The sequence below is a fragment of the Athalia rosae genome, chromosome 5, assembly GCF_917208135.1.
Source record: "Athalia rosae chromosome 5, iyAthRosa1.1, whole genome shotgun sequence".
Taxonomy (NCBI): domain Eukaryota; kingdom Metazoa; phylum Arthropoda; class Insecta; order Hymenoptera; family Athaliidae; genus Athalia; species Athalia rosae.
The window spans coordinates 8,057,471-8,083,999 of NC_064030.1; the positions used below are offsets into that span (position 1 = coordinate 8,057,471).

Genomic DNA, 26,529 nt, shown 5'->3' on the forward strand with positions numbered 1-26,529 from the left:
AATAGTGTTAAGATCGGCCTAGTTTTTTTTCGAACTAAACTCCCCGGGGGGTCGATAATCTTCTATTTCGGTGTATAGATGTAGCGCTGGTGAGATAACGAGTCGTGGTAAGCGATCATTTTTCATTACAAGGGACAGTGACAAGTGTTTGCCAACAAAAGGTTTAATATAACGGCCGAATGTATCCGTCCGCGTGGTTATCAGCTCTTCGGAACGTTTCCCTTCTTCGAATCCAGCTGCTCGGTGGACACAATTCTCGGTGACGAAGAAAAGCGAAGAAGTGTCGAATGTCGGTCGATGGCACCGTTCGAATCCGCGTTCAAATTGCGCCGTTCGGAATTTTTGCGGATTCAATCGACTGCCAACAAACAGTTCTTTTCCACGTCGGTCTTCCTCGCTGATTTCCTCGGCGACCGGAGGAGCTGTCATCGCGTCCCAACGTTTTTTAATGAGGAATAGTTATGATTCAAAAACTGATATTCCCAGCAATGAATTGTGAGACGATAAGCCGAATCAATTTGTTACACTATTCGTCGTTTGGTTACAATCATCCGAATCTCAGACCGAATAAAACACGTGTTGAAAAGCAGTCAGAAGAAGCTATATAGAGTTAACCGTTCTCATCGATCTCATATTCATCGCAAATTCGCGCGATCTTCCGATAGTTTACTCCGGCCGTTCTCCGAGGGGGTAAAAAAAATTGCACGTAGGTGTTCAGATAAAGTCGACGATCTTGGAAGATGGTCTTGAGTTACGTCAGATCTGCAAATATATGATCAAATAGTCAGCCTCCACTCCTCTGTTAGAAAATATCTGTAAATAAATAACGAATGGTACATAAAACGCTCGAGGCAACAACTCGGAATACAATCTTCCGTCGAGATGTACGTCGCCTCGATTTAGGTGCCGAAATAAATTGACAGGTGGCCCATCGGCAGATTTTTCTTTCCCTTAATAAACATTTATGGCGCACATCAACAAACATCAATATCAATCACGGCGTGGCCTAAATACGAATCGGAAAGAAAAATATGCGTAAACGGTTCGAAACAATATTCATCTCGTACTCGGCGTTCCACAATTATCAGGCTCGAAACTATACGGCAGCGTGGTAGGGACTTTTGTTGTGACAGCGATCGGCTTTGCAATCTGGCGCGGCGCTCGGCAGCATTGGATTCTATAATTAAATACATGAGATCAGTGACTTAATAGACGAGAATAAATAATGGAGTGGGTAAGGTAGTGAAAATTTCAAGCGATGTAATGTCTTTAGTTTCATCACGAATAGCGAATAACACTTGAGGATGGCTTTGGGCCGACCGAATCAATCATAATTTGGGGTAATAAGTGTTTGCGCGAAAATGAAAAAGCCCGCTTACATCCACCAGAGACGATGTGGAGTAGGAGTCGAAATAACCCCCGTTAACTGCAACACGAAAAAGCACCTCAAATCTACCCTCACCCCTCGAAGTTACGTAACGACCTACCGAACCGGCTAACGTCGGAACGTACGAATGCCAGATGAAAATAAAGGAAAAAGATTAGAGACGAAGGAGTGCCCTTCCGTTACGTGATCCATATCCACGGGAATCAAACGAATCGGCTGGATCTAGCGATCCTAGATCCACAAACAACTGGGCGCAGTATTGAATGCGACGTCGGTGCTGTCGGCGGGCTGCTAAAAGCCACTCCCTTGGCCAGACGTTTTATCAAACTCATTGTCAAGCTTGACTGACGTGAATCTGTCGACAGGTTGTACGCGTACGTCGTTCCTACTGTAGAAGTTTAACAAACCTCACTTACCTGACCCAACCATCCGACCGGGTATTGCGTCAAATCTATGTCAGTACGTTAACGGAAATACGAGGAGAAACATTTGTCAGTGAGTCACGTGCTTATTCCGAGACCACCGAGAGAACATTTTCATCGCTCCGCTTGCAACGTGCAGGTGCCGAATAGTGGGTGTATTTAAAGTGCGTTTAGTACGTTTCTCCTCGAAATGAATCAATTCTCCACCGAAAAGGTGCTCGTATACCGTGTCATGTGGTATCCGAGGCTGGGATCGTAACCAAGATTTGAAAATAGCCGGCATCGAAATTCAGCTCGTCCGAAGTGTATCGCGGGGGTTGAAAACTTAAACTTTGAAATACTACTGAAGAAAAATTATCAAACAGGTGCAAAATAAATTCGGTACAATGGGCGTGCGTTTCTACAGGTAATTCATGTGTTCCGATCGTGCAGGATCGGCATCACTCACAGGTACGCGAATAATTATTGATCATCTGTATATTTTTTTTTTTTTTCTTCGTTCTGTTGCACATTTGATTTTCCGTGCTTGAATCTGTGCGTCCGCGATCAACCGACGCGGTGATCTTCGAACTATTCGCGTAACCAGTGGTCCAGAAAGCAGTCAATTGGCTGTCGGAATGTATTGTTGAAGGTCGGAATATACATTCAGCCCGTGGAGTGTAACGGTTGGACTTGTGTACACGTAGCCACTAGCCGTGACTCGAGAGCTAGTTTGACGTTATTCTCACTTTGTCGAACGTCTGGCCTATCGAATCTCCCCTTTTTTTTATCCAGCGACTAGCCTCGTGTATTTATATCTATAAAGCATCCCACTCAATTTCGTACAAAGATGGTCGCTTCGATCAAAAGGAAGATATTTCTATGCCCATACGCTATTCGGACAATGGTCTTATATGACTCGACGCGGTGACGCTACGGACGACATCGCACTGCTCGAAAATTTCGACACATAAAGTCGTCGGTTAGGTTGATCCAAGAAGTGACATTTCACTCGAGTATATAGCGTGTTGGCGGTAAAGGGCTCCTCAGTCTAGATATATTTCAAAAGGTTAAACCGCCGCTACTCATCGCGACAAGTAGCGTAGATCTTACCTAATTGAAGCTAATTCTGATAATTTTTAGACCTCTCCAGCTATTGCTGAACAAGTATATACCTACATAGAAAGATTCATCGCCACCGCACTTCGAAGCAGATTGATTGCGGTGTTACAAAAATTCCGGTATGACAATGAGTTGAACTAGACTGGTGCGCAAGTGATTATCTGGTTTGTAAAACGAATTGAAAATCGCTTCCGAATCATGAGGTATTCATATTAAAAATGAAACACGCAATGCGAACCTCGCGATTCCCTCTGATGATATTCAACCGCACACACGGTTCTCATTGACGCCGAACACGCGAGACTGTATAATCTATGCAGTTTTTTTTCAACATCAAATCGATACGTCCTCACCATTCGTCGCGATAAGACGAATCGAATTCCGTTTGGGAACATGAGCGTCTTTACGAAGGTCCTCGTCTACGCAGTACGCATGAATCGCGCGAAATGACGCGTAAACCATATCACGTCTATCCTCGATTGTTCTCGGTATGTACGAAAGAATGCACACCTTGCCACGTACCCGGTATTATATATTTTTAGCGAGTCGAATCGACGAGTGGATCCATAAAGGCTGACTTCTAGTATAGAGGGTTATAAATAAACACGCGACCATTGACGTCGAAGTTAGAGGAACCTTGACAGACAATCGTTCGACTTGACCCTATGAATCGCGGGGAGACGTGTACGAAATTCGGGGTCGTCGAACGTACATACGTATACACGTATACGGTTTGCACGTGTGAAGTTCACTGCCCTTAATCGCTAACCGCAATTAGTACCATCGTCTCCATTAAGTTTAATTAACCTGTTTTCACCGCATCGACATTCCATTTTCGTTTTAGGGCCGCACCTGTTATCCAGCACGAAGTTCACGCGCACGTATACCCTGCTTACCGTTTTATTCACCTCGTACATCAAAAGCAATTTTATTATACACCGCTTTCTTTGCTCACGTGACCAGGGAAATTTTTTTACAACACGAGGTGTCCCATATCCACCCCATTTACACGCCAATAACCCATCCCGGTGCTTTTAATAGCTGAGAGTTTGCTCAGCCGTCGATATAATATAACATGAAACGTCGGCGAGCGACAGTTTCCGTTGAATCGAAAACCAGTAATTACGAATAAAAAGGAACAGGACGGACGACGCTGATACTTTTCGCCGGAAATTTAAGACCGGATCTCCTGATATATATATACATACGTAGTAACGATCATTAAATACGGAAATTTTCGTTCGTATCGCTGATCTCACCGCGAATCGAATACCGTCGAGGTGACGCAATTATGATCGCGATGCTCCATATTATTTGGAGAAATGAATTTCAAGTTCAAATACGCCCGACACCCCGTACGCGAGGGTGCGGCGTAGCACTAGTCGAAAGAAAAATAAAGAAAGAAAGAAAGAAAGAAAGAAAGAAAGAAAGAAACAGCGTTAGCGTGTTTACATTGTCCTAGCGGATGACGTCGCGAATCGACTGCCGTCAGTGTTGTATACCCGGTACACCGGGGATGGACAACGGAAACAGGTAGTGCTGTCGGACGCTCAGAAGTGTACGCGCCGCGGTGCTCTGTGTAGCTGTCCGGATTGCAACGAAAGTACCTGTATAGGTGTATAAAAACGAGAGCGCGAAACAGGATCTGATCCAGGCTGTGTTGGGGGTTTTACAGAGGGAGTGCGGGAACGGGGGAGGGTTCAGCCAGGGGTAGTTCTCGAACGACGGAGAAGCCGAGCTGTATGGTTTTGGCAGTTGGCTGGTGGCCTTCGCCATGTCCTGACGGCGAACGTGTTTCATCGTGCGTAAAAAAAAATCGTTCGTGATTTTTTCGTACCTCGTCAGCGACACACGATCACAACACCGACGTACGCTATAAAGCTGTACGGGACGTTAACATAGTACAAATACTCGATTCGCCATATTTTTTTTTTTGTTTCTTTTTCCGCAATTCGTTTAACGCGAATTACCGCAACTGACAGCTGCGAAGGAGTTCGAAGAAACTGACGAAACTGAAAGAGATAATAGAAGATTGGAAAACTGATGAGCTTCAGACGGAATTTATATTTAACAATAAGATTGAAAAAAATTTTACATCCAATTTCTGTACAGTTTATTTCGTAACGAGCACTTTACAGACTACGATTGTACCAGCGACTCCATAATATTTATTCATTATCGATTTCGTGTTATTTATTGCTATACCGAAAATATCGATTACCTTTCGTTATAACGTTGGTAAAAAAAAAAAAAAAAAAAAGAAAGAAATAAAATTCCGTACAGTACTCCCCTACAGAGTTGTACAATTTGTGTCAGTTCTAGATCTACTCCTTATATACGCATTCCTCGTTGGTAGGCACGTTAAATTTTCAAGACATTTTTTTATGCTTCTGCTGTAACGCTGTCTAATCTTACTTACTAATACGGTTTGACGTATGCTGAGAATAGAGTCTTATAGGTCTCGAAACGAATGAAATATTTCTACGCTTCCGCCTTCCATCAGTTTCGAGCCGACCGCGTGTGCTCATTCGAAACACATATCATCAAACTTCACTAACTACTCTGAAAGTCAATTATATTTCTTAGACAACCTTCGAAAACGTTGTTTGATAATATAGTTTAGTGAGTTGAGTTCGACCAAAATGTCCAGTGCCTCCGTAAAGTGCCTGATCTTCGTCTCTGATCGTTTAACCACGTCGATAATCGGACGCGAACGTGATTTTTAACCGCTACAAAAAAATTTAAAAAAAAAAAAAAGAAGAAATCGACGTAATCGAAGAATTTAAAAAAAATATTACCAAATTAATTACTAAATCGTTCGACGTTTGAACAAACATTGTCGAAGACACCACATGTAAAGAAAAAATAATAATACGACTAGCAAAAGGGTGCCTCGGATCACTCGTTTTAAAATTGTAAGTAGTAAAATTTGTAATTCCATATCAACCGAAACCGAAACTATATTTGTGCGACTCGAGAACTGTCGAACTGTCGAAAGTTTTCACCCAGTCGACAACGCACATGGCATTTAACGTGTTGAATCCAGAGGGTTCAGAGATCCGCGATTGTCATGGACGTACATACGTCGTACCGTGGCCTAAACTACTAGTTCAATTCACACCGCGTTCCTTTCACACAATTCACAATGCGGCTGGCCGAAAAATGAAATATTCAAAAAAACTGAAATATTTTTTATGTAAAAGCCTGCCATCGATCGTCCGCCGTACGATAAAATCTTCCACTTTAGAAATCACGGAAATTATGCACCGTTCGTTTCAATAAATAAAAGGTCAAAGATCAGCCGATGGCGTAATCGCACCTATACAGTTTGATGAATCAACTCTCTTATCGCTAACTTTCAAGATCATTTATCTAAATTACCTCTGTATTGGAATCCCTTCAGTTTTTCATTTCAATTTCATTCGCGTGATTATTCGATAAATCTAATACCTCGGCGCAGCGATCCTTCCTGTCGTTTTATCGTAAAGATTAGGTATCGGTATTGCTCGGATAACCGAACGACCGTGTTTCTCTGAGGACTTTTTGAAATTTATTCCATCATTTTCTGCACAAGCGAACGACCAAAACAAAAAAAAAAAAAATGTCATTTCACTCCACAAACGTGATGCAAGTTCGGACTGAGATACCAAAAATCAGCAGACGGAGCGTGTGGGTGATAAATAATTTGGCAAATCCATCATAACACCTACGCCTTTCAACCCCCGAATTATTATAAGTATAGGTATGGACGTATCCGTCACACTCGCGACTCTAGCACCTGAATAAATAATAATTGAATTCTACACCTTGACACACACACACACACACTCTACACGTGAATGTAGTTTCGGTCTCGTTATCGGATATGCTATACGTTCGTAACGTTTATAGACTGACTTTCCTGCGTATCGTACTTCGTTCCCCCTGTCCGTATCGGATTTTTTCCATATTACGGGTGTGAATTAACGTAACCACGTTCTCGTTATATGAAGAACGCTCGTATTATCTCGCTTATTAGTTATCGCCGAATTTCGATACCGTTCATGTGATATAATCGACGTAGTCGAGGAAAAATTTACCTCAATTAACTCGTATATGGTTTAATTAGTTCAGAGGTGAGAATTGAAATGAAGAAATTCTCGTTTCGCGAGGAAAAATGTCTTTTTTTCTGTTTTATTTGATCCATGAGTGATCCATTTTGACGAGTTGATATCCCCCTGGGGTTTCCCATATGCAGTGACGCTGAGAAATGGGAGAGTTCGGATCAAAGCGTTTATTCATTTCGATGGCATTTCGTATGTACGTACGGCTGTGTTACTGTGGAAAAGTTTACGGAGAGCACAAAGCTGGGAAAACTTTGGACACAAAACATCCCTGGAACACCAGATTTCATTGTCCGAATGCGCGGTGTATATGTATACGGCGAAGTTCTGATTCCTGAAACCAAAAGGGAGCAAAATTTATCTCGAACGCCTCTGTTGCGCGTACAAAGCGTATACCTGTTTTCGAAACTTGTCATTTTTTTCTTCTACTAGTGCTAAAAAAATTATAACACAATTCTCGAATGGGAATGTCTCTCTGCACATGTGGCGACGTTTGATTACCTTATCATGAGCTATTATCGGTACTGTGGTGAGGTTTGTTTTTCGGCTCCCTTTTTTTGAGAAATTTGATGCTCCGTCTTATAAAAATTCCAGCCAATATATACTCATTATTTTATTGTTAATAACGTAGATCGAATTACATATGTATATTTTCAGTGTCAATTGGTATTTTCACGTACACGCACGTACGATTTATTGACGCGTACGGTGGAAAACCAGATGAAAATAAGTGGCATTGAAGGAAAGTTATAACGCGTAAAGTTTGACGATTGCAACCCGTAATCATCTCAGGCCTAACAAGGATGTAAGTCGGGTATAAGTATTGCTTTCTTGTCATTACCGAGTGAGTTATATTCAAATACTTACCCGTACCCGTTCGATAAACGCGAGGCTATACTTTTTACAGGCTTCGCAATTTGACACGGTGACAAAAAATGCTATAGATTAACAAAAATTAGTTAGATAGGTATACCTACACTTAAGTTTCATCAGCTCTTGAAGTTGATGACTAGTCTGAAAACTTCAAACTTTTCAAAGGCCTATAGCGTAATGGGTGTAACCCACAGTTTTTCGGTAGTCTTTTATTTGCCTTAAAAAATGAAACAAGGAAGAATTTTACATTCCTAATTAGGGTGTGTCATTTTCTGGACATGAGACGGACGAATCGGATTGTTGCAACGCTCCCATTTTTACTAGGCAAAAGTTCATGAGCATGACAAGCACGTGTCTTTCCCGTCACGTGATAGATGAGCGTGTTAAGTTTAAATGGAAATGCGCCTTATATACCGAGAATTTCAATTTTGTTAACACACACACACGCGGTGTAATTGTATTCGTATATAACAATATGAAGGGCGAAATATTTCACGTGCGGAAAGTTTCACCTCAGTATAGGTATATAACAGCTACGCACGAATATTTGGAGAAAAATTTTTTTAATCACACCTCGATGGCGTTGTAATTAGTATACGTGAGGTAATTAGATTTTCAGCCATCTGCTTGAGCGAAATTCTGGTTCGAAATACCGATGGACCCGACCGAACACCGATCAACGGGTTCACAATTAGTTCGTATCAATTTGAGTAACGAAAATTTTTTAATGACCTACATACGACAACAAGCGGAACGATTATAACGGAGTAGAAATAGGAAGGATTCATCTCCGTGTCCTTTTTTTCTCTCCTTATTTTTCCATTCCGCAAACCGGCTTTTGCAAGTTTTCCCTGTACGTTGAAATCAGGCACCATCCGCGGCGAGAATTCCCACAATTAATGCGCATCTCCTGAAATTATAATTCTCCCTTCGGACGGATGTCAGTGAATGTTGAACTCGCGCGTTACGCGTACGCGTACTACTCGTCATGTCGAGAGCCGGTCATATTTAATTTATTATTTTTTTATTCACGCAATACAGCATTTCCATTTGGTTCATTGTGAAAAATTCGTAAAAAAGCGTGCAAAGATGTAATTTCAGACGGTATAATTTTTTCTCATTTTTCCTCTCTTCTTCCCTCGTTATTTCTCCATCGTACACGGAAATCCGAGAGATTAACTTTGGATTTTATGCAGCGCAAAGTTTGAACGTGAATTTTCGCAAGTTTCCTCGTCATTCCGTGAATTGAATTACATTAAACAGGCGAAAATTATACGCTTTCGAGTGCAGCCCTTGACTAAAAAATTGCAAGCCGTAACGCATTTCTGGTTCGCAGTCCTCCGTTAGTCGATCGCAAAGCTGCTGTACGGTGTTTCGACGTTTCTAGATGTCGTTAACTTCTCAAATCATACCCCAAATTTTGTCCGGTCCGCTGTGGACTTGAGAAACGTGTACGTGAAGACTATTTCTTCGTTCCAGGCGCCAGTCCGGCGTCCGCCGATGCCATCGACGGCGGACCCGAACGCACAAGGTGCGAGTGGGAGTCCCAATCCCACTCGGCCTTACACACCACCGGACCTCTCGTCCATCCCGAACATGGATGGGACCCCCATGAGGCCGACGGGCGCTAACAATGCCTCGAATCCGATGAACGACCGGCTAGCCGGCCCCTACATAGTCGGGAGTCCCATCGACCTTGGGCAAATCGACAACGTTGACAATATGGGATCCCACTTACAAGATCTCGTTCCACCCTGGTGCGGTAAACGGAACGACGACCACATTGAGCTCAGAGAAACCGGAGCCGCGACACCGGGAGACCAAGGTATTTGGAACCGCCCTGTTAATTATGATCGTTCGCTATCTTTTCCTCCGAATTCCACCGTCGAATCGTTTTTTTCCCCCGATCCAACGATCAATTTTCCCTTGATGCGACTGTTCATCGCTTTCATACACGCGGGGATATCGTGGCTTTTAACTCCGAGAGCCATTAAGCCACAACTTTCCTACTCTCGTTTCCGGATTAGGCTTCGTTTAGCATCTATAGTAGTCTTGCGTAACATTTCAATTTGCGCCAGTTACGAGAGTATCTCGGTGCAGCGATCGCAAATTGGTGAGCGGTACAAAGTAGCGCGACAGTTTTAACTAGACACAATGTCAGTGATGCACGTTCGAGAGCTCGCAGTGGCCATCATTCGCGATTTTAACAGACATTGAATCTCGTGCTTCAATTTGCCCGGTTGTGTTACACGTTACCGAAAGATACCGGAATATCTCGACGAAGTGATGATCTCCGGAAAACATTCATTTTCCAAATTTTAACATCCACAGTGTTTCGGGACAATGTAGCACAATTCCGGGAATATAATTCTAATTTTTTTCTTCCCTTTTTTACAACGCGAATGGCCACGCTGAGGTCTTTACACACATACTCGTGACGAATGGTCGTTGCTATGCTTATCGCGGAAGAACAATCTTGAGAAAAACTATGGATAAGATTACAGTAAGAACCGCGGGAAATCCACTGTGAACAGTGTGGGATATCTCAGTCGAATCTTGCGCGTACGATATGTTATTTATAATTTGTTCGAAGCTAATAAATAAACCCGTAATCTATAGCAATAGAGTGTTACCGATTATTCAAGGCTTCGAGATCCGGGAATGTTACCAGACGATGATTTAATTTCAGACCCACGCGAGCCTCCCAAGCTCCAAGTCTCCAGATTTTTTAACAATTCCTTTTTCCCAATCTATAGCCTTCTTTTTTCAGAGCAAATTAAGAGCAGGCTTTCAGACAATGTGACATGTCGGTTCGTCTGCAAATTTTTCCTTGTTTTTTTGCATCGTTCTAATTTGAGTGCAACTCACTCTAGGTACTTGGTATTATTGCTCGGTTTTTAAAATTCGTTGAATGGATTATGATTACTATGCATGTAAGAACACGTTACCAGTCACGCGATATGAAACAATAAATATCGATCACGTTTCACGCCTGTGGCTTCTCCCAACTTATTCTTATCGTTAAGTTCAAGGATAACGATCGTTATCAAATACGGTGTATACCCAACGTGTTGGTTTCTCACATGCTTTTCTTTGGACAGACGAAGTAGTTTGAAATTACAGAGACCGTCATCCCCTGTGTGGAGCTTGTATAATTGCCGCTCTTAATATTCTTTCTATACTTCCCAGAGAAGGATATCGCGATACTATGGAAATTGTATCCATATAACCGTATAGAATCAACGACATTTAAGTCGCCATCACCCACGTCCTTGACCCTCTCGGCGCTCTTCCTTTTCCACCTCTTCTGCATATATTCCATCCCTCGTGTTCTCTCAGCTTCTACATGTAAACTTTGTCGCGATATCGACTCGAAAGTACACCCAGCCATTTCGATTCTGAAATTGTTCGAATCGACGCGATGTACGTACCGTCGTGGTACACTCTTAAAATCAATGTAGCTGTGTGTAGGTCATCCCACATAACGCGAACGAGAAACGGTTCACTATTCCGATAACTTGTTGCCGACTGCTGGTGAACCTTCCTCCGTTATCAGCGCATGCGTTATCAGTTTGTTGTGATTGTATTATATTTTTTTTTTTGTATTGATATCAATAATTCCGTGGCCGTATAGTCCAAAAGTTGTTCTCTCAATCAGTACCAGTATATGTTGCGTCGGGTAATACACCAGACTATACCGCAATTGTCTTAGTTCGCCCGGTTGTTAGGGAGGAAATAACGCCGCTGAAAATATTATCGAACAGTGCCACCTAGCCATCACCGCCATTTTCCAACCCCTCGACTCAAATTCCTCCCCCGAGTGACCGAAATAAGCAAAATCCGCCCCTTTTAATTTCGCTGCGACAACGAACCGGGATCAACAATACCAACGGAACGACGTTTTGTTTCTGTTATTGTTTTTTTTTCAATTTGACCATCTCACCGATTGTAAATGCTGTGCTTCGTTTTTGAACCGTACGGTTGTGACGGTCAATTAACTACAATATTATGATAGACAAGAAGTGTCAGATACACGTGCTGAAATATGTCAAGCGGCTACGGCTGCTGATTTTATTCTGAGGGGTGTGTCGCGGGTTCGTGACGTAAACAGTACAGACGATGTGCTAATCGTTACATCGTACTTCACTCGCTAATGCCATGTGTTTGTCCGGATGAATTTTCAATATCGTAATTGATGATTTTTAGATAATTCGTTAGATTGATCAATCTTTTTTTTCGCGAATTAATATAATTCTCGTTCAGAGCATACGCACATTTTTCAATGAAATTATGTCGAATACGTAAAACGAACGAATTAATCAAACGCTAATTGAATCGGATATCTAATAATAACAAATACGCTGGTTCCCGGAATAAATTTGTCGCTATAAAATATGTTCGAATAGTTAATTTTTCAATCAACCTGATAGTGGCAATAAATAAATAAGTGATGCCTGGGGATTTCGACTCATTTCATTAGCAGACTCGGCAACGTGATACGTATAGTTTAATAATAAACCCTCGATTTTAAATTATCGCGGTTTGAACGCCTTGAACAATCGTAGAGCAATTATTATTTTTCTACACGCCACATATTATTCTCCGTTGAATCGAACCGCACGCGTTATTAGCCGTACGATAATTCCAACGTTTTCGCATCGGACATCCCGCAGAGAGTACTTTTCTCACGGTTTCTAGCTCCGAAAGAAGATGAACTGTAACCGGCGTACGTGCAACCCTGTCTTCATTTTCTCCTCGCGATACGTACGGGTGTCTTAAATTATTGATATAAAAATATATACGTGTAAATACTTAGATTGGGCAAGTAACGCCGCTTCCGAGCCTCGGGCTTAATAACGGGTAAATTGAAAGTGAACGATAATAAAGAGGAGAAAAATGGAGGAGCTCGCGAGTAGAATTTCGCATTCTATCGGTGGATTGAGATCTTGTTTCTATCTTCGCACGCACAATCGTAAGTTCGATTATAAAGAATCGCTATCTTTTAAAATTGTAACTGATTATGGCTCCCTTCGGTATCGGCCTTCTGATTGGCTGAAAAGTAGCACCATTGATATTTTACAAGTACTATCTGTCGTATCGAATGGAATGTACCGTGATAAAGAGTTTCTTATCATTATTATCAGCAAGAATCTGGCTCAGCCACATCAGAAATGTTGAATCGTAGTTTAGTTCAACCGGATACCTTTCTTGCTACGCTATGGGTGGAGGTAGCTTGTGAGATAGTGTTAATTTCTCTCATGGGTGAAAATAACTTAATTTCAGATGGGGTGAATGTTGGATCTCACCCAGAGTCGGATGACCATGAGGAGAGAGTGGTTTTTGTTAACTCGGGGCCAAGCCAACCAGCAAAATATACCACCAATCATATTACCACCGCAAAGTATTCCGTATTTTCGTTCATACCTTCTTTTTTATTCGAGCAGTTTCGGAGATACAGTAACTGCTTTTTCCTCTTCATCGCTCTCATGCAGGTAATGTGATTTCAATTAATTACCAATCGATACGTAGAAAAGAGAATACGGAGCCGTGAGCCAGAATTCTTGTTTTCTAGCAAATACCTGATGTTTCGCCCACGGGACGCTACACCACATTAGTGCCACTCATATTCATTCTCAGCGTATCCGCCCTTAAAGAAATTGTAGAAGACATTGTAGGTATACTTCAATTATTGCTCAGCTGGAATAAAACCCAAACATCTTACGCGTACGAACGGGGGCTTTATTCCATTGTCTTATCTTTTCTCAGAAAAGGCATAGAGCCGATGATGAAATAAATGAACGAGAGGTAGAAGTCCTTCGGAGTGGTCGATGGCAATGGGTTCAGTGGCATGCTGTCACGGTTGGTGATCTAGTTAAGGTTCGGATCGGCATTGTTTTGACGGTGAAGAAACTAGATAAATAAGATTTATTTTAAACCAGATTTTACTCTTCATCAGGTCCATAATAATAAATTCTTTCCCGCCGATTTGATACTGTTATCCTCGTCAGAGCCACAGGGTATGTCATTCATCGAAACTGCAAACTTAGACGGTGAAACGAATTTAAAAATTAGACAAGCCTTACCTAATACCGCAACGCTATTGGACACCACCGAATTGTCTGCTTTCAAAGCGAACATACAATGTGAACCGCCTAATCGTCACTTGTATGAATTTGTCGGTGTCCTTAGAGAGAACAATAAGCAGTAAGTTTGATACCCCGTTTCTGATTCCGATTAGTTTTACGTTTGTACACGCGTAAATTTTTTTCCTGTGTATTCTATTTACTTCTGTAGAAGTGTGCCACTTGGTCCCGATCAATTACTTCTACGCGGAGCGATGCTAAGAAACACTCGTTGGGCATTCGGAGTTGTGATATACACAGGTCATGACACAAAATTAATGCGAAACAGCACCAGTGCTGCACCTCTGAAACGATCGACTCTAGATCGCGTAACGAACATACAAATTCTGATGCTGTTTTTCGCGCTTCTGATATTATGTTTAATTTCGGCCGTATTCAACATTTTTTGGACAAACTCGCATCAATCCGAGCTGTGGTATTTAGGATTACATGGTGAGTTTCTTGTTACTTGGCTTACGGAGAGGAAGTTTTAAGAAATCTAAACTCAAAATGGTACTTTTTCCCTTTCATTTTCAGAGGCAATGTCCAAGAACTTTGGCTACAACTTACTAACGTTTATAATTTTATTCAACAACTTAATTCCGATATCTCTCCAAGTTACGCTAGAAGTAGTTAGATACGTTCAGGCAACTTTTATCAATATGGACGTAGAAATGTATCATGCGGAAACGGATACTCCTGCAATGGCACGTACCAGTAATCTTAATGAAGAACTTGGAATGATTCGTTACGTATTCACAGACAAAACTGGAACGCTCACCCGAAATGTTATGGAGTTTAAGAGTTGTTCGGTTGCTGGAAAGTTGTACGAGTGAGTTGAATTTTACCGAAATTTCTAACGGTACTTACAATTAGCTGGAGCTTAATTCTCGTTACTTGCGACAGCTTGCCCAGCCCATCGCCGGAAATTGCTATGAATGGTACGGACCCAGTAATAAGTTGTTCGTTGGTGAAAGATTTGATGGACGGTAAATTGAAAGCGGACAATAAGTCGAATGAAGACTTATTGAAACAAGCCACAGCTGGAATTATTCACGAGTTTATGGTCATGCTGTCTGTTTGTCACACCGTTATACCCGAAAAACAAGACGAGCTCATCGTTTATCACGCCGCCTCACCTGGTATTTATACTAAAAATTGTACCTTCGATGTACGTCCGATACCAAACTATGGGGGTACTTTATCAATGCCATTCTTTTGAAGATGAAAGAGCTCTGGTCGATGGTGCGAGAAAATTCGGTTATATATTCAACACGCGAACGCCGACGTCTGTGGAGATCATAGCTCTGGGTGAACGTCAGTGTTATGAGATCTTGAACGTGATAGAGTTCACCTCAGCCCGTAAAAGAATGTCGGTAATCGTACGCACACCGGAGGGACAGATCAAGTTATTCTGTAAAGGGGCAGACTCGGTGATCTACGAAAGGCTTGCTACCAGAACAACGAACAATCGGGAAGATGGTGCAGATTTTCGTGAAATCACGTTGAACCACTTGGAAACATTTGCAACAGAAGGGTTGAGGACACTGTGTTTCGCTGTTGCAGACATACCTGAATCTCTTTACCAAGTTCGTATTTTTTCAAAACCAAATCAAAGATCAATTGGTTATAGACTAATCTCAAACTAGCATGAATATATCGTTGAATCGTTTTCGAACAGAGGTGGCGAGAGACTTACCACAAAGCGGCAACCACTATAGAAGATCGTGAGAACAAATTAGAATACGCTGCTAATCTTATTGAAAATAATTTGACCCTTCTAGGGGCTACTGCCATCGAGGATCAACTGCAAGATCAGGTACCGGAAATTATGTCTTCTGAACTATACAACTTTAAGCATTAGTGTAGATCGCATCGGATATTGAACGATTGAACGAATTTTTCGTTGTGCCGCATGTTATTCCAACCCACTCTACGTGACATCTTTTAAATGTCGAACAATACAATTTTTTCACTCATGTTCCTACGACTACAGGTACCTGAAACCATAGAGTCTTTGATCCAGGCGGATATTAACGTTTGGGTTTTGACGGGGGACAAACAAGAAACAGCAATTAATATTGGTTACTCGTGCAGACTGATTTCACACCCGATGCCTCTCATAATTGTCAATGAAAATTCATTGGATGTAAGTGACCTAGAATATTGACACTCTTCTGGGTATTCCGAAATGATATTCATGTATCAGTAGAATGTATAAAGCAAGTTTGTTTCTCTGACAGAAAACAAGAGAGGCAATTAGGCAACATTGTCTTGATTTTGGACAAGACCTCAAATGCCAAAATGAAGTAGCCTTGATAATCGATGGTAATACTTTAAAGTATGCTTTATCCTGTGATATACGAAGCGATTTTCTGGACCTCTGCACCTCGTGCAAGGTCGTCATCTGCTGCAGAGTATCGCCTATGCAAAAGGCAGAGGTAATATTATTTGCCATTGGTATATGTACAAAGATATTTCTTGGCAGACTTACAGACTAATTCAAACTGAGAAACGATATTACTTTTCATTAATGCAAAAAAAATATTTAAGGTCGTAGATTTAGTGACCACATGTACAAAGGCTGTCACTCTCGCGATCGGCGACGGTGCGAATGACGTGGCCATGATTCAGAAGGCTCACGTTGGGGTTGGTGAGTTTTTGCGAACAATGATATGCCACTGTAACGTTCTGTGATTTTTGTAAAACACGAATTGGCCACCAAATGTTTCGTGTATAAATTACAGGAATATCGGGAGTAGAAGGACTCCAAGCAGCTTGTGCATCCGATTACTCGATAGCACAGTTCAAATTTCTGAAACGGTTGCTGTTCGTACACGGAGCTTGGAACTATAGTAGAATGTGCAAATTAATTTTATATTCATTTTACAAAAATATTTGTCTCTACGTTATCGAATTATGGTTTGCCATATACTCCGGTTGGTCTGGACAAATCTTATTCGAAAGATGGTCCATTGGTCTCTACAACGTTGTAAGTAAAACCCGGTGATCGTTATCATTCTCAGTTGATCAACCTTCTGTTCTTTGATTCTTGACGGAAACTATTTTTGGTTGTGATAAGGTATTCACGGCTGCACCTCCGCTGGCGATGGGACTTTTTGACAAGGTCTGCACAGCCGAGACTCATTTAGCATATCCGAGGCTTTATCATGCCCATAATGCGAGTGATTCAATGTTCAACTTCAGGGTTTGTACCAGTAATATTATGGTCCCAATATTTGTCTCGCCTTACGGAAACTTGCAATCCATTTTTTTCAATAGGTGTTTTGGATGTGGATAATAAACGCGTTATTCCACTCGGCACTACTCTACTGGTTACCTTTGTTAGCTCTTCAGCAAGATGTTATATGGAACAATGGACGAGACGGAGGCTACCTTGTCCTAGGAAATTTCGTGTATACAGTGAGTTTTAATTTGCACTGAACAAAATGAAAATGCAATTTCTATGATATTTTTGACAAGTTCCGATTTTGAAAAGCGAATCAACCGTCAAATGAAATTAGTATGTCGTAGTGACGGTCTGCGCAAAGGCCGGATTAGTTACAAATTCATGGACCTGGGTTACTCACTTGGCCACATGGGGATCTATTCTACTCTGGTTCTTATTCATTCTTATATACAGGTAATTTGACACGCGTCTTGAATTCTCCACCTGTATCTGCGACTCCGTCAATCAAAAATTTAATACGTTTCCATTCCTATTTCCAGCAACTTTTGGCCAACGATGAACGTTGGCGCGGTGATGGCAGGTAACGATAGAATGCTCTTCACTTCACCGGTGTTCTGGCTAGGCCTTTTTCTTATACCAGCAGCGGTTCTACTGCTTGACTTCACTGCTAAAGCGTAAGTTCTTTATTGTCTTGCAGTGGTGACTTATTGGCGATACAAATATCTTGATTCAAAGAAATGAATCAACCAACTTGGAAACATAAAAATATATTAAAAATTCATGCAATTCAGAGTTGGAAATACAGTCTGGAAATCACTAACAGAAGCAACGAGAGAGCAGGAAATTAAAAAATCCGACCCCAGTGACGTCTTCGATAAACAGGATTACAGAAGCTCGTAAGTTATTCCAAAATACTTCATTCATAATTCTTTTTCTATTTCATCTTAATGAGCGTATGTATTATCTCATAAGTGAAGTAGTCAACGCATCATTCTAAAGTCGGTTAAATGAAATTTTGGCCATTATGTCAATTCTTCCTTTGCTGTTGAAGTGATGACTTCAACATTACGATATGACCTCGATTATCACATTTTTATTCGATGGTAAGCAATGTATATGTTGTATATATATATAGAAATGCCCAATACTCTTCGAGTACTATTGGCATTGGCATCGGATTCTACATCCGTATTTTCAATGAAATAGCAACATCATCTAGCAAAATGGTAACGTCTTTCATCGGCTTTTACGCAGTCTAGGTCTTACTTTTTTCAATTCATTTCGGTACAAAATGCTGTTAGCGGGATAATTGAACCAGTTATTTTAGTTGTGGGTTTTTTTTTTTCTCACTAACATTGAATCACCCAATTTATTGGCATTTATTTTCATCATCTTCAACAAAATCTGTCTACAGTTCACGAGTAATTTCAAATTACTCTATCACTCACTTCCCGGTTTTGAATACGGGTATATTTCTGGATAATATGAATATTTGTGAAAATCAATGCAGTTCATTTACAAGCATGATTTGGGTACTTGTTTTCTCAACCCCAGGGTTTATTTCTATACTACCGTGAAATGGCGATGTCCCGCACGTGTTCACTTGGTATTAATCATGACTATTTGGAGCAGTGTAGATCGCATGGCTTTTCAATAATTTTTTTTATTTTTATTTCAATACTTCTTCAATCACGATCTATTACTTGTGCGACAGAATTAACAGTACACAAATTGCTACTAACAAATCTCATAGTGATACATTCTCACTACCAAAAACATTAGAAGCAGAAAGAGAAAAATAAAAAAAACTCGCAAAAACAATCTTTCTATACTAAGAAGTGGGTGCCTCATTCCATATAAGAACAGGGTAATAACATTCGACTGGAAAAATGATGACAGGAGTCCAAAACAGTGGTCATCCAGACGCCGTTTCATCCGTCGTTGGTTTTTGACGTCGCAATGGCCATCACCACGCCGAGGTCTAATGAGATCACGAATCCGAATGTTCCCGTTCACGCTAATGGCTCAAGGCTTATTTCATTCGCGACATTCCCCTCTGCGTGTTTAACTCCTGCATCCTGCATCCCTATCACCGGTCAATCCGATAACCCACGACTGACGCAACTAATAAGTGACTAACAGCTCATGGTTGGGGACTTCTGCACTGCCAATAGATTGCCGAAAGACATGCACCAAGATAAAGTACCTATATCTTTGAATTAATTAACTTTCATAGTCCCACGTACACGTATAACGAGTATTTGTAGTCCCTCAGCTCTTCGTTGAAGACAGGCGACGTAGAGTAGTATTATTTTTTCGCATAATCTTATTTAATGGCAACGCCCGATTTGTTTGTTTCGCAAAGTGAATAGCTTTACTTGTTGATATTTACGCCATGAAACACACGTATTTTTTTCATTTTACGATTTTTTTCGTTTTGTTTGATGATGCCCGAATGTCAAGATCGTGGGATTGTGAGAAACAAAATTATACAATGTAATAGCATGTGTAAGATTTTTGCAGTATGTTGGTTTAGAACCTTGTACGGCTTATGTGATTTTATACAAGTTAAAAATGTACTGTTATCATTACTTTACATTCAAGTTTTCTTTTTTTTGTTGTTAACGAGTTATATTTTTCGTATACATTTATTGAATTATTTATTTCTCTTCCGATGCCCATATCATGTCCTCACCCTTTTTTTACACACTGAAATAAACGAATAACTTTATTCTGTAACTTGGAATTTGAAATACTTTTTGTATGAATGTTTGCTGTTCGTTTTTGCATTGCTTGAGCTAATTTTAAAATATCTTATCCAGACAGCTGCATCGAACATACCCCAATGTGTATGATTTCAAGAATATTAACGTAACGGTCAGGTGCACCTTGCAATCAACATTACGAGCTACTTTTCAATTTTCAATGCAGTTCCTGCTAATCTAATACTAACTACAATAATGTTAGGTTCACGCATCCAATACATTGAAGCAGCAAACGAAGTTGCCTGGTCCGATAACAAAGAATCAATCTACACTTGATTGAAAAAGATGTGGGAAAAAATTAATTTTGATTGTAACGTGCCAGTACTATTCAGTATCTTACAAGTTGCGGCTAATGAAAAGTTATTTACCTGCGATGTCGTAATTAATTTTATTTGTTAATGTAAGCTGTTTTTGATATGTTGAACCATGGTTACCCGTGCAGGCCTGTGCATGCCATCGTCGATCTCGCGAGGTGTAAGTATCAAGTAGCAAATTGACCTACAATTCGTTTTTTTTTCCACCAATTAGTCGACACCGATACTAGGAACACAAATTAGCGTTTCTTATTTCAATTTGTCAGGCACGTTTGCTCGTCATTGTACAGATATAAGTCCTGCATCCTCCACCTGCTGCTATCGCCACTGCCTTGCATTTATTTATTGTATTTTTAATTTCTGGTCAACCAAGACCGTAAGTGGGTTTCACAATTTTCACGCACACACGCATTAACACTCAGGTCGTACGTAGACCGCTGCAAGCTCTACTAATTTTTTGCAACAACTCGCTGAGAATACTTTAAACGATAAAACTATATCTTTTTATTCATATACGATCCGTTCTTTACAAAATTGATTAGGTCGTGGCCGTTGACTAACTAGGGATGAGATTTGACAAATCTCCAGCCGTGTATGATAGTATCGAATATGAACAAGGGAACAAATGTGTCGCACAAATACTTGTATTCAAATTTTCCACAACCAAACTGGCCGTTTCCAGATTAACGGAGACAGCAAGGCTGCTAAAAAACGTTAAAAGCGTTTTCTCCAGACGATCCAATACCACATCCAGGGTAAATAATGAGGTGGAACTATCGCGTAAGTATATTTTATAAAAATATCCATGAAAACGTTTACGTATATGAGAAAAAAGTATAATCGGCTCAATGGAATTGCTTGTGATCAGTCACTGGATGGGGTTCACTTGAAACTCTGTAAATAGTTATTAGAACAGTCCCTGGTGAAAAATTATTATGTCGACCCCTAGCGACGAGATCACCTGATTTATTCTGACCCGATTGCTCGCTGTAAATATACTTATACCGTATCGCAAATTCCTTCAGTTTTTCATACACTTATTGTTAGTTGCTCACCTGCAATGCTTCCGAAATTAGAGTTAGGTCGGATATTTCGTGTAAATATTTATCGAATGTACAGTGTGGCTCGTGAAATAATTCTTTTCATCTGCCCGTGACTAGATGGCTTCGCATTTTCCCAAGAGGAAGGAGGCACCGTGACGCAGACGGATGTAATCAGAGCATACGACACAAATCTGCCAAAACCTGGAGGGATGTAACTTATATTTTTTTTTATCTTCGTTGGGACGATCCGATGATATTTTCGTTCGAGTTACGTCGGGGTGTCAGAAATACCGTTTCAAAGATATTGGGGAGATATTGGGAACATTGGGATCGTATAGGATTAGAATTTAGAGTTCACTGTCGATGCCTCGTTAGAAATTCATTGAGCGCTGTCACTGAGAAGTTGGAAGACCGTTGTAAAGCTGTAAAAGCACCCCAAAAATTGAAAGATAAGTTGCATACTTGTCGTCGGAAATAAATTGGAGTGTTTAACAATATCAGTTCCATTTTTATATCGCAATCGTTAATTTATAGCAATAGATTTTAATTTTGAATCTGGCGGCGACTACCTTATTTTCAATTTAGGCCATACACCCATCTGAATAGGCTCTGTGAGTATACTGCGATAATAATTATAATTTTTAATAATCATACAATATAGTTAACTGATTCGAATGCAATGTTATATTTCCGATTAAGACTCGAATACGCTTTTGGACACAAGTTCGTCTACTTGTATTGTTTACGATTCAATGTACCACGTACAAAAGGTGGATGAAAGTGATGTTACATCACAACGGTACAGGCAATATCCTTGTAAATTACTGTCTCATATGAGCACCATTCGATCATTGTTCCATCATGTTCCTTGCGGTGGGCTGCTAATTGCGATTTATCAATAACCAGAGATTCGCTGTAATCATTCCTAAGAGTACAATTATACTCGTACACGAAGTGACTCTCAATAAATAATTCATACGATAGATCAATAATTAGCTTGAATTTCTTTATGTGTTTTCTGCTTCTACTTGTAAGTAACCGTCGCCTCATCGCTTGCGTACCGAATTCATCGTTGTTCGTCCACCTCGTATACGTATGTAAACGATGTGTGTTTATAAATATTCATATAAATGTATATATTTATATATTTATTGTATAATGTATTTAAAAGTTACTGACAGATATTGTAACTCTTTACTTCGGTGAAATATTATCCTCCTTCAACTGTATACACTGCATATAACAATTATATTGATGAATTTCAATATTCACACGAAATCTAATCGACTATAAAAAAATGATGTAAGGAAATGAAAGTTAAATTGCGTTATGTGCGTCGCGTAATTGAAATAAACGACCGCTGTTCAATCTTTAATTCTATAGATATGTAACATGTATCTATGGTATATACAATTATTATCATTATTATTGTTATTATTATTGTACATGCATACATATTTAATGTATTTTCGGAATCTAGTCAAACGGAACGATAGCCAATTTATTGGATTGAATTGTATTTTGCGACAAACGACTTTATCAACATATTAATATAACATAGATATTGTATACCTACACCTTCGGAATAAACTATTATTATAAATAATAAATAATTTCGCCGACGCTGCGTCACCGATATACGCCGGGCTTATCGGAGATAGGAAGTGAGTTCACGATGACATTTTTTATCATCACGGTAAACTCATCACTTCACCTGAGTGATAATCAATCAAAATATAATCGGATTAAAAATGAATGAAATTAGTCATTCTACAATGAAAATCTTCGTGATTTCATATCACCAATTTAATGTGCGGTATGAAATGTTTATTCTAAATATAACAATATAATAACAATAAACGATACAAAGCATGTGTAGAAGCACCATGTGCTGGTTATATAAATTCTACAATATAATAGCTCTATTAATTGGTATTCACGCGAAGCTCTTTCGATGCGAAATATTCGGCCGTAATTGCTGCAGTAGTTCACTGAATCAAAGAATACAGAATCATTCGTTTACGCACGGTATAATTGACCGCTCGGAAAGTACGCCGAAATGCATCAATTCAACGGACTCGACAAATCTCAGCCGCAAACTCGTCGTCCCAAAAAAGATTCGCCTCAAATCGACGGTGGCTCGAGCTTTAAACTGATGAAAAAATTCTCCCTATCCTCCTTGTAACGAGCTTTCAATAAGAATTCCCAGGCAAGGGAGTGACCGGGGTATCCATAATTTTGCGCGGATCTCTGACAGTCCGCTAGCCACGAAGCTACCTCGATGACTCGCTTTTTCCTGTCGTCCATCCTCGTCATTTTCGCGTCGTTCTCTGCTATCATTCGCAAGTCCGTCACGTAGCTACGCCATCGTTCGTAAGCCCTTCGAGCGACTCTTCGTTGCCTCGCGTTCCAAGGGCCTTCGATATTTTCCGAAACTCCGGAAGGCGATGGGCTCGATTTCGATCCATTTCGCAGCTTCAATATAGTCGCGGAAATAATTCGCCGGGCCAAACTAACTCGAGGTTTTATCTCACCGCGGTATTTGGAATCGCTCAGAACTGAGTTATTGTTAACTTCCGATTTGGGTTGCAAAGTTTTCGTAACCGCTTTTCGACGCCGACGTTCGTAATTTATTCCCAATAATCGCACCAGCAGATCTCCGACGTAAGGCATAGCGGGCTGGACGTGTTCGGCCCTCGCCCAATTTCTACGATACCTGTCGGTCCGCGGGCTCCTGTATATCTTGCACAATTTTTCCACGGTCTGATACTTGGTAGCGTGATGAATTCTGAGGTGCGACCAAGTCGCTTTCAATCGATAAATCGGCGGACTTTGAAGCCCTACCAGAATGGATCTCGTGGAATGAAAATTGCCGGTAGCGTGACATTTCTTCGCGGCGTTTATCATACGCGCGATCAAACGAGCGCGTGACTCGATTTTTTTTACGTTCAAAATTTCGGACGCAATCAAACAGGAGACACGGTGACTGAAAGCTATCCAAGCGCCTAGGTTCGGCGCGTTACGGGAGGTCCTCTGATAAACGACTATTTCCGTTTCCAGCGATGGAATTCGGAGAAAGAGATCACGGTCGATCAGAGTCAATTGTTGAGCGATCGTTGTGCTGTCCAAATCCCAAGCGCTTACTCTGAAATCCATTTTCAGAAGACGCCGAAGCTGACCGGTCGTACCGCCGCCCGTTTGCGAACGTGCGCCATTTTTTTTCTTCCCGCGAACGGCCTGCTCGATACCTTGGGAGGAAAATATTCGCCCCAATATGCGGGAGGATCTGTCCTCTCCAGGGTCACCGGCGTCACTTTGAGAGCCTCGTTTTCTCCGGGTGAAAAAAGTCTTCCGATTTCCACAGTCGCAGCGATCTCGTTCCGATTGAAAATCCCGCAGTAGCGCCAAGTGCTGTCTGAGTTCCTTGTACGCCGCCGTCGCGGCGCGTGGTCGGTACCAATATTCTGGCGTCCAGAAGAGAACGACACGGCCGCGGGTCGCAGCCCCCATCGCTCCGCATCTTCCAGGTTCCAGAGCGGTTGCGGAAACGCTTGCAGCCAGTTGCCTGCGGGAAACAGGTAAGCGGAGTTCGGGGTCAGGCGGTTGACGTCGCACCGCGACAGCGCTCGAAGAACGACGACCTTGGACCGATTCCCGTTCTCCGGGTTGAACCGACCACGGCCCCAAAGCGTGCATGAAATGACCCGCAGTTGAGATTCCGTATCGTCTGGGATGCCGGTCAGCAGATTTTCGGGATCGCCTCAGTTCCGTTCGCCTCTCGCCGCCTTCCCAAACCGTCACACCACTTTCGAGGAGCTTGTAAGGATCCAAAAGTTTGTTGGTCGGCTGCTGAACGTGTTGCACGTGCCGCGTAGTCACGGGTTCCAGATACAATCCAGTGCTGCAATTTTCGCGTACACCGAAACCGAATCTGGAAATTTTTGGCGCAAGATTTAGAATCTTTTGCGCCGTTGTTTGGGAAGCGTTTTTTTTCTGCTCAGGTTTTTTATTGTCGTCGCGGTGCCCGCCGCCGGAATCTTCGACAAATTCCGTCGACCATAAACCATCCACACGAATACCCTGGGAAAAGTCGAGATTTCTATCCCTGGTAAAAAGGACATCGCAGAGCCCCCCGGAATGACGGAGATTTTCTCCCTGTTGGCCGAAATCTCGACCAACGGGCCAACTGTAGCAACCCCGTTTCACGTGTCGTTTCTCCGACGAATAATCTTTCAACTCGTCTCTTATCAAATCGTCCAAACTGGCGCCGGCGAAACGCACGGGTACAGGAGCGTAGTAGCCGTATCCCAGTTGGTCGTGAGAAGGACCGAGGAAGAGATCCTTTCGTGGCCACGTCGGAAGCAAACTTCCGTCGCCTGCGCCGCCGTAGTGCGCCCAGATTCTGCAAACCGATCGACGTTCTCCAGATTTTCTGATTTCCCCGTCGATCTCGACTTCGGAAGAGAGCAAGTAGAGCGTACTAGCACTTGAAGAAGACGCTGCGGTTGTCTCTGACAAGGAACTACCGTTTCCCTTATCGGCGATTATACTCTGAATACGCTCGCACCATAAAGTCCAGAACATTCCGCGACGATCCATTCCACCTAGTTCGTAATAATTTGCTCTGCCGTCGATGAGTCTGTGGAGAAATTCGGGCAAAGATTTGGTAACGGACTATTGACGATGGCTACGCTTGTGTACCTTGCCTTCAACGTTCGTCGACGTCTCCTCCGAAAAATGGAGAGAGCGACGTATTCCAACGGGAAGACAGAAACGAGTTCGAAACTTTCAATGCTAGGATCAAGGTCCGGAGGGCACATGAACTCGCTATTTTTGTTCAAAATATCTGCAGCTATGATGAGTCTCGAAGGCGTTAATCCCAGAGCGACTTCCCTCAGTCCCTTGCCGTCGCGAGTAGTTTGCGCGAACGGCGATTCGATTAAAACGGTATCAGAGAATTCGCAGTATTCCGAAAGCAGCAACTTCTGAATTCTGTTATGCTCCATACTCTACCGCTCCGAATTATTCGATCCGATGGGATATCGCGATGAGTCTATATGACACCGAAGATTATGAAGTAGCGCTTGACGAAGTCATGCCAATTTGGAGTGACCGGAAAACGCGACGGAATTTCAAGTTTGTTAGTTGACATTGATGGATGAAATGCTTATAAACCGATTCTCGACGAAACTTTGACACGAAAATATTG

At 41.5% G+C, this 26,529-nt stretch overlaps 2 protein-coding genes and 1 long non-coding RNA gene across 14 annotated transcripts in view; 1 reads left to right on the forward strand and 2 right to left on the reverse strand.

Moving 5' to 3' along the window:
• The window catches only part of LOC105690186 (probable phospholipid-transporting ATPase IA), a 59,084-nt gene that overhangs the window by 30,972 nt on the left and 1,583 nt on the right, over window positions 1–26,529 (forward strand). For 2 of the 12 annotated variants that reach the window (XM_048655465.1, XM_048655467.1), the window contains 20 exons: window positions 9,366–9,711; window positions 13,170–13,378; window positions 13,459–13,557; window positions 13,653–13,763; window positions 13,843–14,090; window positions 14,181–14,461; window positions 14,546–14,840; window positions 14,915–15,150; window positions 15,233–15,597; window positions 15,690–15,827; window positions 16,005–16,157; window positions 16,252–16,449; window positions 16,562–16,661; window positions 16,756–17,000; window positions 17,091–17,216; window positions 17,291–17,431; window positions 17,533–17,651; window positions 17,738–17,872; window positions 17,990–18,094; window positions 21,438–22,930. In XM_048655465.1, the coding sequence (XP_048511422.1) occupies window positions 9,366–9,711; window positions 13,170–13,378; window positions 13,459–13,557; window positions 13,653–13,763; window positions 13,843–14,090; window positions 14,181–14,461; window positions 14,546–14,840; window positions 14,915–15,150; window positions 15,233–15,597; window positions 15,690–15,827; window positions 16,005–16,157; window positions 16,252–16,449; window positions 16,562–16,661; window positions 16,756–17,000; window positions 17,091–17,216; window positions 17,291–17,431; window positions 17,533–17,651; window positions 17,738–17,872; window positions 17,990–18,094; window positions 21,438–21,798 (4,011 nt within the window). In that variant the 3' untranslated portion in view covers window positions 21,799–22,930. Of the gene's footprint in view, window positions 1–1,668; window positions 2,260–5,265; window positions 5,826–9,365; window positions 9,712–11,530; window positions 12,859–12,982; window positions 13,115–13,169; window positions 13,379–13,458; window positions 13,558–13,652; window positions 13,764–13,842; window positions 14,091–14,180; window positions 14,462–14,545; window positions 14,841–14,914; window positions 15,151–15,232; window positions 15,598–15,689; window positions 15,828–16,004; window positions 16,158–16,251; window positions 16,450–16,561; window positions 16,662–16,755; window positions 17,001–17,090; window positions 17,217–17,290; window positions 17,432–17,532; window positions 17,652–17,737; window positions 17,873–17,989; window positions 18,095–19,097; window positions 19,850–20,405; window positions 20,438–20,959; window positions 21,058–21,437; window positions 22,931–26,529 lie in introns of those variants that run through there. The other 10 variants (XM_048655470.1, XM_048655472.1, XM_048655473.1 and 7 more) reach the window with 10 other exon arrangements.
• On the reverse strand, window positions 209–1,552 carry LOC125501010. Its single transcript, XR_007278472.1, has 3 exons — window positions 1,380–1,552; window positions 1,068–1,177; window positions 209–762 (listed from the first exon to the last, which is right to left on the reverse strand). It is a non-coding gene; the product is annotated as an uncharacterized LOC125501010 (long non-coding RNA).
• On the reverse strand, window positions 23,152–26,389 carry LOC105690129. Its single transcript, XM_012407696.3, has 2 exons — window positions 26,022–26,389; window positions 23,152–25,959 (listed from the first exon to the last, which is right to left on the reverse strand). The coding sequence occupies exons 1-2, from the start codon at window positions 26,324–26,326 to the stop codon at window positions 23,445–23,447; spliced, it is 2,820 nt and encodes a 939-aa protein (XP_012263119.2). The 5' UTR covers window positions 26,327–26,389; the 3' UTR covers window positions 23,152–23,444.

Bases quoted from the DNA above. Each gene is read 5' to 3' on its own strand.
- LOC105690129 (XM_012407696.3), bottom strand. From the start codon at position 26,326: ATGGAGCATAACAGAATTCAGAAGTTGCTGCTTTCGGAATACTGCGAA. The intron at 25,960-26,021 runs GTACACAAGCGT...ATTTCTCCACAG, and splicing joins CGACGAACGTTGAAGGCAAG to ACTCATCGACGGCAGAGCAA.